We start from the raw sequence: 16,864 nt of genomic DNA, 5'->3' as shown, positions 1-16,864 counted from the left end.
GATAAGGAACTAGGAATAGAAAAATGTAATGGAAACAATCGTCCAATTTTAGGACCCTTCGCTAGTATCTTCCCCGACACCTGATCCTGCACAAGAACACCATCACGAGAAAAATGGACATCATAATTGTTATCAACTAATTGACCAACTGAAATCAGATTTGTAGATAAACCAGGAGATATAAAAATATCTCGAAAAGCAGAATTAATGTTACCAACAACATTAATAGCTAAATGACTCCCATTAGCTGTTTGAATATGAGATGAGCCTTGATATGGGCGAATATCATAAAGACCATCAGAGGAACTGGTCATATGATTTGAGGCACCGGAATCAACTGGCCAAGATTGAGATGAAGTATTATGTTTACCTTGAAGTCCCGAAGCAGCAAAAGCTGACGCAATCATTTGTTGCACCATTTCAGGAGTAAGAGCAGATTGGGTAGTAGTAGATGATGTCTCAGAAGTCGATGGCCTAGTAGTAGCCTGATATGCATTAGCCTTACGATTTTGAGGTCGAGTAGGACAGTCTTTGATAATGTGTCTCGACTTCTTGCAATAATTGCAGTACTTTTTGGTACAGTGAGTAGCAATATGCCCATAGTCCTTGCAACTGAAGCATTGAATCCTTCTCATGTCTCTCCATTTGTTGTTCCCATGAGCTACATAAGCGACGGCATCTGAGGTCATATGTTGATGTTGAAGAGTGGCCTGTGTGGTAAGACGCTGCTCTTCACGAAGTAACTCCCCAAAACAGACATCCAAAGAAGGGGACGGATCACGATTCATTAGATTTGAGCGAATTGCCTTATATTCTAGACGTAACTTCATTAGAAACTAGTCTCGCTTGCTTTGCTCGTGTACAGTTTGAACGGCATCAAGAGATTCAACTGGTACTTTAGCATAGATAATATCAGCAAATTCACCCCATAAGCTTTGAACCCTAGAGAAGTAATCCTGGATGTTGAGATTGGTCTGAGTGTAATTTGCAATTTCATACTCCAATTGAAATCGTCTGACTGTATTGTCTTGATTGTAGACCTTTTTTAAATACTCCCACATCTCTTTAGCAATCTTATAAGGTCTTAGATTTAGTACAATCATAGGATCAACAGATCCTAAAATTCATGTCATAACCTTAGCATCTTTCACTTTTCATTGGCCCAATTGAATATTTTCAGTAGGAGCTGAGTCACTTCCATCAATGTGACCCATAATTCTTTTCCGATACGAATAATCGAAATTGAAATTCCCATGTAAAATAATTTTTACCCGTGAACCGCACACCGAAAGTTTCAGACATGTTGGTTGACATGATGTACGTAGTTAATTATACTAGGGAAAAAAAGGACCCAATATAAATTCAGCAAAACCAAAGTCCAGCAAAAAGCCCAATAATACCAATATAAAATTCTGAAGAACCAAAATTGATTAAGCCCTCCAAAATCATAAACCGAGCCCAAGTAAACTCTAAGACCCCAATTAAACAATGGATTAATTAGTCCAACACACGGGGGTTAATGTCAAACCTCTAATCACGCGATCGACGGTCTCGGCCACCACAGGAGACACCGACAGCACCAAAGAAGTCCAAAACTCGGACACCACGGAAGACCCAAATGGACAGTCTTGACAAAACCCAAAGGAGGTGTAATGCCCCAATTTTACTATAAACACCGAAACGTTGCGAAAAACTCACTTTTCCTTAAATTAAATGCGGAAATAGAAAAATAGAATTCTTTAGTAAACAATAATTGCAATATTTATAAATCTAAATTTGAAAACATGAAAATCGTATCTAAACATAAACATAAACTCTTAGCAAATTCAAATAACACATTCTGAATAAATTAAACTAACTGATAAATTTTAAAAACGGCAAACTTATTTCTTTTTTCTATTCTTTATCCACTTGGCAGCTTGCATCACCAATTCGCCACTGTTTCAATTGACCCAAACTAACCTGTAAAATTAATGTAAGAGTGAGTATTTAAAAATACTCAGTAAGATATGTGCAATTTTCAGACACCATTACATAACAAATAAATTATACACTTCATACCGCTCTTCTCTTATGGAGTATATCGGTGACCAAGCGACACATCCATCTTAGGTCCTCTTAAATTCCTGTAGAAATATCATATCTCTTTCTCTAGAACCCGAAGGACCACTAGTAATACATGCATATTAATTGTATATAAGGGCATAAGGAAAATTAAAATACTTTGCACATAAATGTATCTTACCTCGTTTAAAAAATCTGAAATATGTTGAAAATCTTTCCTCCGCCTTGAAAGTACGTGATCAAAATATTTGATATTTCCAAAGCTACTCTCTCTCTCTCTCTTCCTTTTCTCTCTTTCTTTTTCTTTTTTCTCTCTTTCACGTGTGAATACTTTTGGTGTGATAAAATATGAGATCCTTGCCTATTATTTATAGTAATAAAAAGTGGTTGAGTTATTTTAGAAAACATGTACCATGAGTCAGGATAAGGTTGAGTTTAATTAGTAGAATTAGATTGAATCACTAAAGTTTAGCCTAATCATACTAAGGATTAATATTAACGATTAACATTTATCCTAATCAACTATTAAAACTAATCTAAATTACCAGCCAACCATCATAAATAACCTGATCAATTCCAGATTTATCTTTATCAAAATATAACCCATTCACCTCTACACACACGTGGTTGGATTCAAAGTCAAAGTAAATAAATCTATTTAAAATAAAACTACCTCATCTATAACAACCTACCCTTGTACTATGTCAAGAAAATTGCCCTTACATTGTACTTAATAAATCATTCAACTCTAAAAGGAAGGCTATTTCTCTTTCCATCAATCATGATAAATTAAGAAATACATCTCTCTTTCTCCAACAAATAGCTCAAGTGGGATGGAAGAATTTAAAATGAGTAATAACCTAATTAATTATAAATTTAGGCAAATCTTTCAACCTCAATAACATGGACATAATTTATTCAAAATAATTATTTCTCGAGTCCAATATGTATTATTTAATATGAGCTACATAATGAGCCCAACATCGATATACTTATACTTGCTCTATCAAAATTTAATTATTTGACTCAAAGTATAATAATTTAAAATATATTACCTCTTAGTCCCTCAACTTTTGAAACCATAAAATATTATATATAGTTATTCTAAAATTCTTGGGGCGTTACAATCTCCCCTCCTTAAAGAATTTCGTCCTTGAAATTACCTGCGTTCGGGTCCTTTGTTGTCCGTTCCTGGGCTAAAGCAAAAATTCGAGCATTTCCCTTCTTTTCTTGTTCGTTATTCTTCTTTAAGGGGTCTTCTTTGCAATTTTTGGAAATGTGACCCGTTTTGCTACATCGATAGCACACATGTTTCCCGAACAGACATTCCCCACCATGTATGCTGTTGCACTTTGAACAGGGTGAAATGACTCGTCCAAAATTTGATCCAATGTTGACTTTCTTGTTCTGTCCTCCTTTTTCTTCGTTGGACCCGTTCCATTTCCGCTTTCCTGAAGACTCGGCTCCTTGCTGGGAAGTTTGGTCAATCTCTAATCTATTTGAGATTGTCTGGACAGTTTGCAATACTCGGCTATAGGTGGTGAATTGGTGCGATGCCATTATTCCACCAATCTCAGGGCGCAATCCTAATTCAAACCTCCTTGCTTTCTTTACCTCCGTGTCTACTAGGTGTGGTGCGTACCTAGAGAGTTGCTCGAACTTTCTCTCATAATCTTCAAGTTTCATCTTTCCTTGTTTGAGTTGAAGGAATTCTGTCTCCTTGCGATCCCTCAGAGCTTGTGGGAAGTATTTTCCCATCACTTCCTCCTTAAATTGCGTCCAAGCCAGAGCACGTTGTTGTGCTTCTGTTCTAGTGCGAGATGCTGACTCCCACCAATGGCCTGCCGCGTCAACCAACATAAATTCTTCACATAACACCTTTTGAGCATTGGTGCAAGATAGATGTTTGAAGATTCGCTTCATTCCTCTTATCCATTCTTTAGCTGCTAGTGGGTCTGCCTTGCCATCGAAGGTTGGGGGTTTGTAGCAACGGAACTGTTCCACGATTGAGCTAGTGTTGTTAGCGTTTGAACCATGGAGACCACCCTGTGCTTGTTGCCTGCCCAAATCTTGTACCGCTCTTAGCAAATCCCCGATGATCGTAGCTTGGTTTTGTTGTTGTCTAGACATTTTCTTAACACAAATAAAATTTTAATTTAGGAAAAATTGGTCACACACTCTAATATTATTAATAATCTTTGTAATAACGAAGAATTTTAATATAATTTCCAAATCCTTACATATAGAAAATTTGCTCTTCAAAAAATAAAATAAATAAATGAATAATCAAACTTTTCCTAAGCAAATAAATAACACTTATCCCTAATCTAGAATCTTTTTCTTTATGCTGTTTCATCATCCAAAGTAATGCATGACTCGGGCTCGGAATCTATAACCAAATCAATGAAATTTCGTGGTTGGACTTCTTGCTCAGGGTCTTCCGGCTCTGGTTCGATCTCCTCCTCTGGGTCTTCCTTCGGCTCGAGTTCGGGTTCGGGCTCGGGCGCTGGTGCTTGTTGTCTGTAGTTCCATAAAATTATGATATCTTCACAGTATCCTTTAAAATTAATCTTATCCCAATCTTCTTCTAAATATAGATCATAATCCATGTCCCTCACGAAGTAAGCCATGTCTCTCCATTGAGGTCGCATAGTGCTTATAAGGTGATATATCGAAAGGATTGTCGCCTCATTATATCCAAACAACCTTGCTCGCTCCCACTTAGAAAGGAAATCTTCAACATGTTCAACAAAAGTTCGCTCTCATCTCACTTCATAATTTATGTAGTTCTCAATGGCCATTTCAACACGCTGGAGGTACGTTGGGCTATTTCTAGTCATCCTAATCATATGACAAGTATAATTTCAATTATGCTTAATTTTGTATCATCAATATTATTTTGTTCTCAGTGCATAAATGATATTCTGGTAAAATGACATAAACTATGCGAGGTGAACATGCTTATACATTTTATAATATTCAGCAATGTTTAAAAACATGACATTACATTTCATACCTGGGATCAATTGGAGAGTAGTCGAATGGTGAGCGCCACGTGCCAAGTATTCTTTATATTATTACATATTTAAAAATTTGCAATCACAATATAAAAATACTTAAACTTTATTTGTTTAATTTTTTTTTTCTAAAATTGGAACGTCATAAAAGTTTCTAATGATAACTATGTAAGTTCATCATTTAGAATAAATTTTACACAAACCTTTAATATTAAACAAATATAGGAAATAAAGCAAATCCCCCCCCCCCCCCCCTCGTCCTTTTTTTTATTTTTTTGAAAAAGTCTACGGGAAGGTGAAATCATGCTCTGATACCATACTGTAACGTCCCAATTTTACTATAAACAACGGAATGTTACGAAAAACTCACTTTTCCTTAAGTTAAATGCGGAAATATAAAAATAGAATTCTTTAGTAAATAATAACTGCAATATTTATAATTCTAAATTTGAAAACATGAAAATCGTATCTAAATATAAACATAAACTCTTAGTAAATTCAAATAACACATTCTGAATAGATTAAACTAACTGATAAATTTTAAAAACGGCAAATTTATTTCTTTTTTTATATTCTTTATCCACTTGGTAGCCCACATCCCCAATTCGTTACTTTTTCAATCGACCTGAACTAACCTGTAAAATTAACGTAAGAGTGAGTATTTAAAAATATTCAGTAAGATACGTGCAATTTTCATACACCATTACATAACAAATAAATTATACACTTCATACCGTTCTTCTCTTATGGAGTATATCGGTGACCAAGCGACACACCCATTTTAGATCCTCTTAAATTTTCATAGAAATATCATCTCTCTTTCTCTAGAACCCGAAGGTCCACTAATAACCCATGCATATTAATTGTATATAATAGCATAAGGAAAATTAACACACTTTGCACATAAATGTATCTTACCTCGTTTAAAAAATCTGAAACATATTGAAAATCTTTCCTCCGCCTTGAAAGTACGTGATTAAAATATTTGATATTTCCAAAACTATTCTGTCTCTCTCTCTCTCTCTTTCTTTCTTCTCTCTCTTTCACGTGTGAATACTTTTGGTGTGGTAAAATATGAGATCCTTACCTAGTATTTATAGTAATAAAAATTGGTTGAGTTATTTTAGAAAACATGTACAATGAGTCGGGATAAAGTTGAGTTTAATTAGTAGAATTAGATTGAATCATCAAAGTTTAGCCTAATCATACTAAGGATAAATATTAACGACTAACATTTATCCTAATCAACTATTAAAACTAATCTAAATTACCAGCCAACCATCATAAATAACCTGATCAATTCCAGATTTATCTTTATCAAAATATAACCCATTCATCTCTACACACGTGGTTGGATTCAAAGTCAAAGCAAATAAATCTATTTAAAATAAAAATACCTCATCTATAACAACCTACCCTTGTACTATGCCAAGAAAAGTGCCCTTACATTGTACTTAATAAATCATTCAACTCTAAAAGGAAGGCTATTTCTCTCTCCATCAAGTTATGATAAATTAAGAAATACATCTCTCTTTCTCCAACATGTAGCTCACGTGGGATGGAAGAATTTAAAATGAGTAATAACCTAATTAATTATAAATTTAGGCAAATCTTTCAACCTCAATAACATGGACATAATTTATTTAAAATAATTTTTTCTCGAGTCCAATATGCATTATTTGATATGAGCTACATAATGAGCCCAACATCGATATACTTATATTTGCTCTATCAAAATTTAATTATTTGACTCAAAGTATAAGAATTTAAAATATATTACATCTTAGTCCCTCAACTTTTGAAACCATAAAATATTATATATATTTATTCTAAAATTTTTGGAGTTTTACAGGAGGCATCACTAGTCACCACAGAAGACGCCGACAGCACCCAAGAGATCGGAAAATTTCGACACCACCGAAGACCGACTCTATTGCACAAGAAACCACAAAGAGATTCAGAATTATGGCTCTGATACCATGTCAAGGTATTCAATTTATCCTTTTTGACTTGATAATCCTTATTGTGAGGGTTCCTTTGTATATATAGGAATAATAAGGCAAATTACATGGCTGAATGTTAGTTATCACTGTACATGAATGGAAACTGAGCAATTTTCTATTACAACTATTATACAAAGCTATACAAAGCATCTCTAATTCTGGTGTTAATTACTTGCTGGCCGTCAATTACTCTTTTTATCTAATTGACAATAAGTTCCCTTGTTAATCTTGGAAATCTAGGAGTTGCTCGTCTTGTTTGCTTCTTTGCAAATCAGTCTAATATGAGAATTTCAGGTTATTAATCCTTCCAAGTTAAATTTGATTGTCTGATTGAGTATATGAAAGCTGAAATGGAGGCTAAATATCTGTCTTTGATCACCAATATACTTTATTTCGTTGAAGGATACAATTATGAATGGGAAAGAGATGTTGATTACCTAGATGTGAAGCTTATTAGATTTGTTTACATTTTAAGAAGTTGATGATTTCAAGTTGCTCAATTATGTGGCTGTCCTATTAACGTAGTGTGATGCTTAGGGATTATCTGTTTTCTAGATGTAACACGGTTCAATGGTTTCAAACTGCTCAATTATGTGGCTGTCCTATTAACGCAGTGTGATGCTTAGGGATTATCCGTTCTCTAGATGTAACAAGGTTCAACGAACTGTATGCATTTTGTTGCGTATATCCACGTTGAACGTAATGATTTTTGTTACTAATTACAGGGAGCACTTGACGGGGGATTTGATGTTCCCCACAATCACAAGAGGTTTGCTGGATTTTTGAAGGATTCTAAGCAGCTTGATGCTAAGGTTCACAGGAAATACATTTATGGCAGCCACATTGCTGCATACATGATGATGATGATGTCAAATTTCTGATTTTTCACTTAACTATAACTGGCGTGTGTGGGGATTTCCGTACGAGTAACTTGTAAGTTCTTGTCGAAGTGAAATTTTAATTTTAACCACATATTCACAACCACTGTCCACTTATTATTCATACATTTTAGGGGACCCAATTATCCTCTTGTGGTAATAGCATAATAAGTTCCTTATAATGAAACCCGAACACACTTTACAAATTACACATTTAAAGAAAGGAAATCTGACTTCCTCTATTCGTGTTAAATATTTCCAGACCTTGATAGAAGATGAGTCAGAAATGTACCAATCACACTTCAGTGAGTATATCAAGAAAGGACTTGAACCAGGTGGACTTGAGGAGCTGTACAAGAAAGTCCACGCGGCCATCCGTGCTGACCCAATGATGTGTTTGTTTCACTCATGATTTTCGCACAATTTTAGCTTGATTAAATGCTAGATCTTGTGAGTAAAGAACGTTTTTGATGTGTTTGTTAATGTTGTTTTGAAGATTAGGAGAAGCGATCTGAAAAGAAGTATTAAAGTGGACGAAGAGGCAAAAAACACGGAATAGGATTGGTAGTGTGATCAGGTAGGAGAGGCGGCTGAGGAAATGTTCGATCGGAGTAAATCGAAGCCAATACTGCATTGAGCTCATGTTGATAATGGAATTGCTCGCACAATGTATTTTGCATCAAATTCATTTGCAATTGCATGTCATGAAGCTGAGCGGCAAGGTCAGAAGTGGGGTCACTAGCTGGTGTTGGTCGGCATGAATGAGGCGGCTGGTCGCTCCAAGGAGGGGGTAGAACACTGGTGGATTCAGAGTAGCATAAGAACTTTCAAGTACGCGCTCGTGTGATAATCGATTTGGGGTGCACAACCTCCTCAGTCGGGTATGTGGTAACACCACCCGCTAAACAAAGCTCATAAATCAACAATGAGTGCCCTAAACCACCTGTCGTCGACCCTGTCAAAGTGTGTAAGATGTTATGAATAACTTTACCAACATCAATTGATAGGCGGCATTGAATGACATAATTGAGGGTAGCCCGTTCTTTTGTTACTTCACTTAAATTGCTATTGGGAATAAGTTTGCCAGAAATGAAGTGATGCCAAGCCTTACAACCCGAAGTCATACCAGAAGTAGGGAAGTTAATGACATCAATCTCCGAACGTTTCCTTGTAGTACCAGTTGTGGCCAAGACTCGAATGACCTCATCATGATCAACACCCTCGTCACGAAGTCTAGAGTACTCGTCATTTTCAATATCTTGCAAATGATAAAACCTGTTGATGGAGGTTCTATCAAACGGTATCCATTTACCCCGCACAAACACTCGGAAATCTCGATGCTCCTTCGCATTGACGTAGAACTCCCTAACAACCGGAATTAGCGCCGATCGTGGTTGCCGAGCAAACACTTCCCAGTTCCGTCGACCTATCTGCTCTGTCATATAATTGTTAAAATCACGTTCAGGGATACAGGTCTTGTGTACCACCAAGCTATTATATCGTTCAGTGGCCTCGGCACTAATGAATTTGCTCCTGTCAAATGAGCTAGAAGAGGAGGCTGCGGATTTAGATCTCTTTTTAGGCGGCATTGGACCTGTGTAAGGGTAGAACAAGCAAACCATTAGCAAAAACAGCAGTAAAGGAAGATAAGGCAGGGCTTAAAATCTAGCCATAAGAGGGAACTATGGTCGAACGTGCAATAGATGTATTATAAACTTAATTTCAATTCACGATCATCTACATGACAATGTCCACATAAGTCAATAAGCACAATAGCCAAAATAGCTCCTTTGTACCCAACTAAGTTCACCTAGGCAATCCATCAAACACTTTGAAGGCACCAAATTTCCACCAAAAATTGTCCATAATTTTGGGAGTAATTCATGCCACATTATTCGCACTATACACAAATTTCTTGACACCACACACAAAGCAAGCCCTCCTCTTAACATAATTATCAAAAATAGGCACAAAAAAGCAACTATCATGTAAGAGAGGAGAAAAAATAGGGAGCAAAAAATAGCCACACCTGGAATGGTATTGTGGAAACTAATAGGAATGGATGAGTTCACACTTAACAACAATGAAATGTTGAAAACAAGAAGAGGGATTGGGGAGGGGGGGCGAGAATATGTGTAATTGAAAGAATTGTGATGTGGGTGAGGATATAAAATAAATTTAACCAAAAACAAAACTAAATAAGAAAAGAGAGGGGAAGAGTGTACCTTGGAAGGATTGAGAAGGAGATGAAAAGGGGTAAACTTAAGGGGTTTGGGGAAGAAGATGAGAGGGAAGAGGGGTTGGGAAGTCTCGTATTGTGAGGAGGGAGAGGGGTTGAGGTTATATGCAGCGCCTGGGCGCTGCGTCTGTCGAGTTCAGCAGGGCGAAATAAAAAAGAAGTGAAAAAAAATTAAATAAAAATGTGGTGGTGGGGGGGGGGTTAAGAAATCAGCGCCCTGCTGAACTCGGCAGACGCAGCGCCCAGGCGCTGCATATAACCTCAACCCCTCTCCCTCCTCACAATACGAGATTTCCCAACCCCTCTTCCCTCTCATCTTCTTCCCTAAACCCCTTAAGTTTACCCATTTTCATCTCCTCCTCAATCCTTCCAAGGTACACTCTTCCCATCTCTTTCCTTATTTAGTTTTGTTTTTGGTTGAATTTATTTCATCACCTCAACCACATCACAATTCTTTCAATCACATATTCTCGCCCTCCCTCCCAATCCCCCTTCTTGTTTTCAACATTTCATTGTTGCTAAGTGTGAACTCATCCATTCCTATTAGTTTCCACAGCACCATTCCAGGTATGACTATTTTTTGCTCCCTATTTTTTCTCCTCTCTTACATGATAGTTGTTGCTTTTTTGTGCCTATTTTTGATAATTATGTTAAGAGGAGGGCTTGCTTTGTGTGTGGTGTCAAGAAATTTGTATATAGTGCGAATAATGTGGCATGAATTACTCCCAAAATTATGGGCAATTTTTGGTGGAAATTTGGTGCCTTCAAAGTGTTTGATGGATTGCCCAGGTGAACTTAGTTGGGTACAAAGAAGCTATTTTGGCTATCGTGCTCATTGCCATGTAGATGATCGTGAATTGAAATTGGGTTTAGAATACATCTATTGCACGTTCCACCATATTTCCCTCTTATGGCTAGATTTTAAACCCTGCCTTATCTTCCTTTATTGCTGTTTTTGCTAATGGTTTGCTTGTTCTACTCTTGCACAGGTCCAATGCCGCCTAAAAAGAGATCTAAAGCCGCAGTCTCCTCTTTTAGCTCATTTGACAGGAGCAAATTCATTAGTGCTGAGGCCGCTGAACGATATAATAGCTTGGTGTTACACAAGACCTGTATCCCTGAACGTGGTTTTGACAATTATATGACAGAGCAGATAGGTCGGCGGAACTGGGAAGTGTTTGCTCGGCAACCACGACCGGCGCTAATTCCGGCTGTTAGGGAGTTCTACGCCAATGCGAAGGAGCTTCGAGATTTTTGAGTATTTGTGCGGGGTAAATGGATACTGTTTGATAGAACCTCCATCAACAGGTTTTATCATTTGCAAGATATTGAAAATGACGAGTACTCTAGACTTCGTGACGAGAGTGTTGATCTTGATGAGGTCATTCGAGTCTTGGCCATAGCTGGTACTACATGGAAACGTTCGGAGACTGATGTCATTAACTTCCCTGCTTCTGGTATGACTTCGGGTTGTAAGGCTTGGCATCACTTCATTTCTGACAAACTTATTCCCAGTAGCAATTTAAGCGAAGTAATAAAAGAACGGGCTACCCTCAATTATGCCATTCAATGTCGCCTATCAATTGATGTTGGTAAAGTTATTCACAACAATATCTTACACACTTTGAGAGGGTCGACGACAGGTGGTCTAGGGCATCCATCGTTGATTTATGAGTTTTGTTTAGCTGGTGGTGTTGTCAAATACCGGACTGAGGAGGTTGTGCACCCCAAACCGGCTATCACACAAGCGCGTACTTGGAAGTTCTTACGTCACTCCGAATCCACCAGTGCTCTACCCCCTCCTCGGAGCGACCAGCCGCCCCGTTCACGCCGACCGACACCAGCTAGTGATCCCACTTCTGACCTTGCCGCTCAGCTTCATGACATGCAATTGCAAATGAATTTGATGCAAAATATATTGTGCGAGCAATTCCATTATCAACATGAGTTCAATGCGGTATTGGCTTCGATTTACTCCGATCGAACATTTCCTCAGCCGCCTCTCCTACCTGATCACGCTGCCAATCCACAAAAACTTCTTGTAAAATTTTATTTTGCAAGTGTACGACCCGTAACAAGTAATAGTGGACCTAAGAGTCCGAATTGTCGATCCCACAAGGACTATTTTCTAGCACTTAATTCAATTTTTCTTTAACTACTATTTGACATTAAAGATTGTAAAATCTGGGTTTTAATCTAAATTCTAGAAAATAAATGAATGTTCACACGATTGGTTGGAGAATCAAATAATGAATGGATGTTAGGGTAGAATAACTTCACCAATTGATCACATTTATATCTCAAATTAAAACTCAATTCTAATGTAGTGTTTTGTCGAATTCTCCTATTGTATTCAATTTATCCCTCTCGAGTTCTCATTGAATCTATTTAACTAATTGAATTTCATGTCTCTATACAAATTCAACTTAGTTAAACGAGTTCTATGTCCTAGGAATTCAATTATGACCGCAATAATTGGTATAGGCATCTTTACTCGTTATACCAATGTATTGAATTTTACTACATGGTCTAAATCCTAAACTCATATCTCTATTTGTAAAGAATTCACAAAAATATCAAGTTATTGATCAGATAATTTTATGCAATCAACTCATAACAAAATCAACACATGGAAGAATTAAAAACTGAAAGTCTTAATAAGAGAACGTAAAAGATCTCAATTGGTTACATTATTCCCCCTAACAATGAATTTAGCTACTTATAATACAAAAAGAAAAGTAGGAATTTGTCTTAGAATACATCACCGAGTTTGTAATAAAGATGTAGAAGAAAAAGTAGAATTCTTACACCAAAATCTCTTTCCTTTTCCAATGAATGTTTCTAATCTTCAATTGCTTGGTGTTAATCTTCTTGAATTTCTCTTTTGAATCTCCCTTCCTGTTGTCTTCTCTCAATATGTCAAGAACCCTTCAAAAGTATCAGCAAGCTGTATTTTTAGGTGCCCCCCTCGTTTTATATAGAAGTAGGGTTTTTATGGATTTAAAAACGGCCCAAAAAACGCGCCCTAGATATTCAATCGCAGCGCCTAAGCGCTATGATAGCACCTGGGTGCTACGTCTTCAGCGCCTAGGCGTTGACTTTCTGTCAAAATTTCAGCATCATGGCGCTTAGACGCTGAGAACTACTTCGGTTGCACTACATAGCCTTAAGTATTTTTATCATAATTCTTTCTATCGATATTCGAATGAGGCGATTCAAGATGCGTTGGAAAGGTAACTCAAAGGGCTACAACTTTGATTCAAATATCATTCTCCAATTCGATCGTTTGCTATGTCAAAAAATGAGTCTCAATATGAGGCTAAAAACTCGGTGCAAAACTTTTCGGTTGGAAAATGATTTATGATCATATCTTGACTAAATTTGATCCCTTTGACACCTTCCTTCATCTAATTGGCTTTTAGAACTCTCAGATTATTTCATCCAATTTCGCTAGCTTTTGCCTATTTCCTTCCTTTGACCTCTTTTAGCTATTGTTTTCTCCACTTCCATCAATTTAAAAAACAATACCAAAATCACTTGTTATCACTTCTAAAATACTCTCTAAGCTAGCAAAATCATGAAATTAATGGCATAATATAATGAGTGTAAATCAGTCATCACTCAACCCTGAAGAAATCTGAGAAACGTCCACCCAAGGAACAAAAGAGGTTTGGAAATATTTATATGCTTTAATTTAACCCATTTCTTTCAAAATTGTCTTGAATTCTTCTATCTGCAATGATTCTTATGCACAAATGTCAGTTGCCCTGTTCGTGTCTATTATTTCCTTATTGACGTATGTGAAATTATTCGTGTTTTGTTGCCCAGATACAACTTGAAGAAGCTCACCTACGTAGTGAGGAAGGCCGCCCGTTTGATTGAACGATTGAATGCTCTCAACGCTGCTGCCGGACATGAAGATGACGATGACAAGTGAAAGTTCTAGAGCATAATTTCTTTAGAGATTTTGTTTTCCACAAGTAAAACCATCGTTTTAGTTGATTCTTTCCTGTTTTACCATTTTTTTGCAGCTTTGTTGGCCTTTTTTAGTCGAAAAAAATGTAGTTGGAATTTTGACATGAAATTCTATTTACATAATTTATTAGTCATTTTTGCTGCTAATATGGTTTTTCCTAGTAGTATGCCAATTGACAAGCTTTAGTTTATTCCCTTGAGTTTTCTTCTGTCCAGTACAATGGCTTTTTATATTCTCAAATTTCCCAATTTCTTTCAACTCAATAACCCCGTTTGTTTCCCATTATTTACTCATTAAAATGAAAAATATTATCGTTATCCATCATATCAAGTCACCATATTTGATTTTCTATCTCTTGTGTGGAGTCCGTAACGGTTATATTTTTCATTCTCATTTTTACTTTAATGTGTACCAAATGGGGCCATTTGTGTTAAAATAGTTACTTTTCTTAGGTCAAAACTGTTGTATAAATAATTTATTTTGTATAAGCCAAGAATTATTTTTTTGACAAAAGTACCTCTTTTAAGTTCGACAAAATAGGCATAAGAGTAGATTCAGGACGCTGCTTATAACTATATAATGGCTTCTATGCGAATATACCAAAGTTTCTTGAAAAGCTGTGGATAAATGTTGGGATTCACATGTTTGCTATATATGGGTAGGGTCTACAAAATTGAGACCTTATCAAGAAACAGCCAATGAAATCTTCAACTTAATTCTAAAGAGGTGAACGCTATCCATATATTATGTGTTTTGGGTCACTTAAAAATGTCAATTCATTCGAAAATTAAACAATAAGAACAAGTGATATGGCAATGATGAACCATTTATTAGTCCCTGCAGTACCATCCACAGCAAAACCAGTCCCTTTGATATCGAGGAAGACGACTCCTTTGGTATGGGCATATAGTCGTGGTTTCGATGAAGTCCCAGAAGAAAAACAAGTTAGACGCAGGTAAGTTCCTTGATGATGCCCTTGTGTACACATCATTCTACAATTGAGCCATGTACATTCATACATGAACACGGGCATGAGTGTACATTGATGCCTTCACAAAAGCACATACATGCCATTTTTAGTATATTGTATATTTCATACAGTTATGTAATTCAGATAAGCACATAGATGCCATTTTTAGTATATTGTATATTCCATACAGTTAAGTAATTCAGAGTATCATTTCTTATTTGATCTCTTTGAATTTCATATAGTCTCGTACACGCATAAGCATGTGGAGTTTGTTATTTAGCTGGTTGTAATCGTGTGAAGTGTGCAATGCAGGGGCGTATTACTGGGCTTGACTGGTGTAGCTTTGGTTATGAATGGTGGTGCTAGGGATGCTAGGGGTGCAGCTAAAAGGCCACCACCACGACCCCCACAAGAGAAAAAGGACCCAAATGTTAGTGGTTTAACTGCAAAAATTTTGGCCAGCAAAAAGAGAAAGGAGGCCATGAAAGAATCCATTGCCAAGCTAAAAGAAAGTGGGAAGCCCATTAAAGAGCCCTCTGAATAAGCTATCTACTATATTAACAATTAAGATTTTGAGAAATTATTGTGTCATCTTGTGCTCACCTTTCATGTGTCACATTTCATTTTCCTTTATTTTTCTGCTGTATTATGACTTATTTGTTAGTTAAGGAGAGGCGAGGTTTGACAAAATTACAATACTCTAGTGTATACTGTATTCCATATACGCCCTCGAAGTTAGTATGGCAATAAGGATGTCATTGATATGAGATAATTGTGAGGGATCCATTGACACGATGAATGAGAACCAACTAGTTGTAACGGCTTTTGTTCGATTGAAATTATATTATCTTTATATACGACTTAGGATATGCCTCTTAAATAAGATGTCAGTAACATAGTTGAATATTGTTTACATTTCAAAAGGATATTGCATGTTAAGTAGTATTGGATCATACTATATAAGATGACAGACATTTCTACATATCAAATATGCTCTGAAACAACATAAAACAATTTAAAATGTCACGTCAGTTGATTACCTCAAGTTGATTTGGTGCTTTAAAGCTAATTATGTTTCTTTTCTACATATTCGAAACACATTCCATATTTCAATATCCAAGATTTTAAGTGTTTGAAAGGTTGCTCTTGCCGTTGATTTTCACATGCCAAAGACTTGAGCTTCGATTGCATTCAAGATGTAGAAGTAAGTCGAGCCGTCCAATCCCAGCCCAAAACTAGTCTGACTGGTTGGCCAGACACGACTTAAGCTCGAATCGTGCCTATGAACGAGAAGTATTGTTATATCAATACATTTCAAACTTGAACCAAGTGTCATTAACTACGTCCAAAAATTGAAACTTTGACAAGAAAACTTTACTTGGTTTACATGCACAATACAATTAGAGTAATGATATTTGACATCATTGATGCTACAACATCAGTCTATATAATATAATTGGCTTTCTCAATTAAAAGTGGAAAGAGACTTGAGGAGTGTCATTTATCTTCATTAGAGATGATTACTATATTATATGTCATTAAATGATAAAAACAATAAAATCGATCTCATATTTATATATTTAGCTAATTTTATCATTTCATAACATATCATTTGTCACATCACATGAGGATGATTTCCTGTTTGTACATATAACATCATTGTGCTAAATAGCATTACTGCTACAATTTTGTTAATTTAGGTACTCATTTCCATTAT

At 36.3% G+C, this 16,864-nt stretch overlaps 1 protein-coding gene and 1 pseudogene across 1 annotated transcript; both read left to right on the top strand.

Moving 5' to 3' along the window:
• Positions 1-14,423, top strand: part of LOC111393577 — a 30,093-nt pseudogene extending 15,670 nt beyond the window's left edge.
• A 526-nt stretch (positions 14,424-14,949) lies between these two features.
• On the top strand, positions 14,950-15,966 carry LOC111393576. Its single transcript, XM_023019176.1, has 2 exons — positions 14,950-15,132; positions 15,460-15,966. The coding sequence occupies exons 1-2, from the start codon at positions 14,987-14,989 to the stop codon at positions 15,689-15,691; spliced, it is 378 nt and encodes a 125-aa protein (XP_022874944.1). The 5' UTR covers positions 14,950-14,986; the 3' UTR covers positions 15,692-15,966.
• Positions 15,967-16,864: the final 898 nt, after the last annotated feature.

This window comes from Olea europaea, chromosome 4 (genome assembly GCF_002742605.1).
Source record: "Olea europaea var. sylvestris chromosome 4, O_europaea_v1, whole genome shotgun sequence".
NCBI lineage: Eukaryota > Viridiplantae > Streptophyta > Magnoliopsida > Lamiales > Oleaceae > Olea > Olea europaea.
Note: the sequence above shows the minus strand (reverse complement) of the source record. Positions and strands in the feature narration are given on the sequence as shown.

Excerpts from the sequence above, each read along its gene's own strand:
- LOC111393576 (XM_023019176.1), top strand. The coding sequence starts at position 14,987 with ATGGCAATGATGAACCATTTATTAGTCCCTGCAGTACCATCCACAGCA. Across the intron at positions 15,133-15,459 it reads GAAAAACAAGTTAGACGCAG|GGGCGTATTACTGGGCTTGA; the intron begins GTAAGTTCCTTG and ends TGTGCAATGCAG.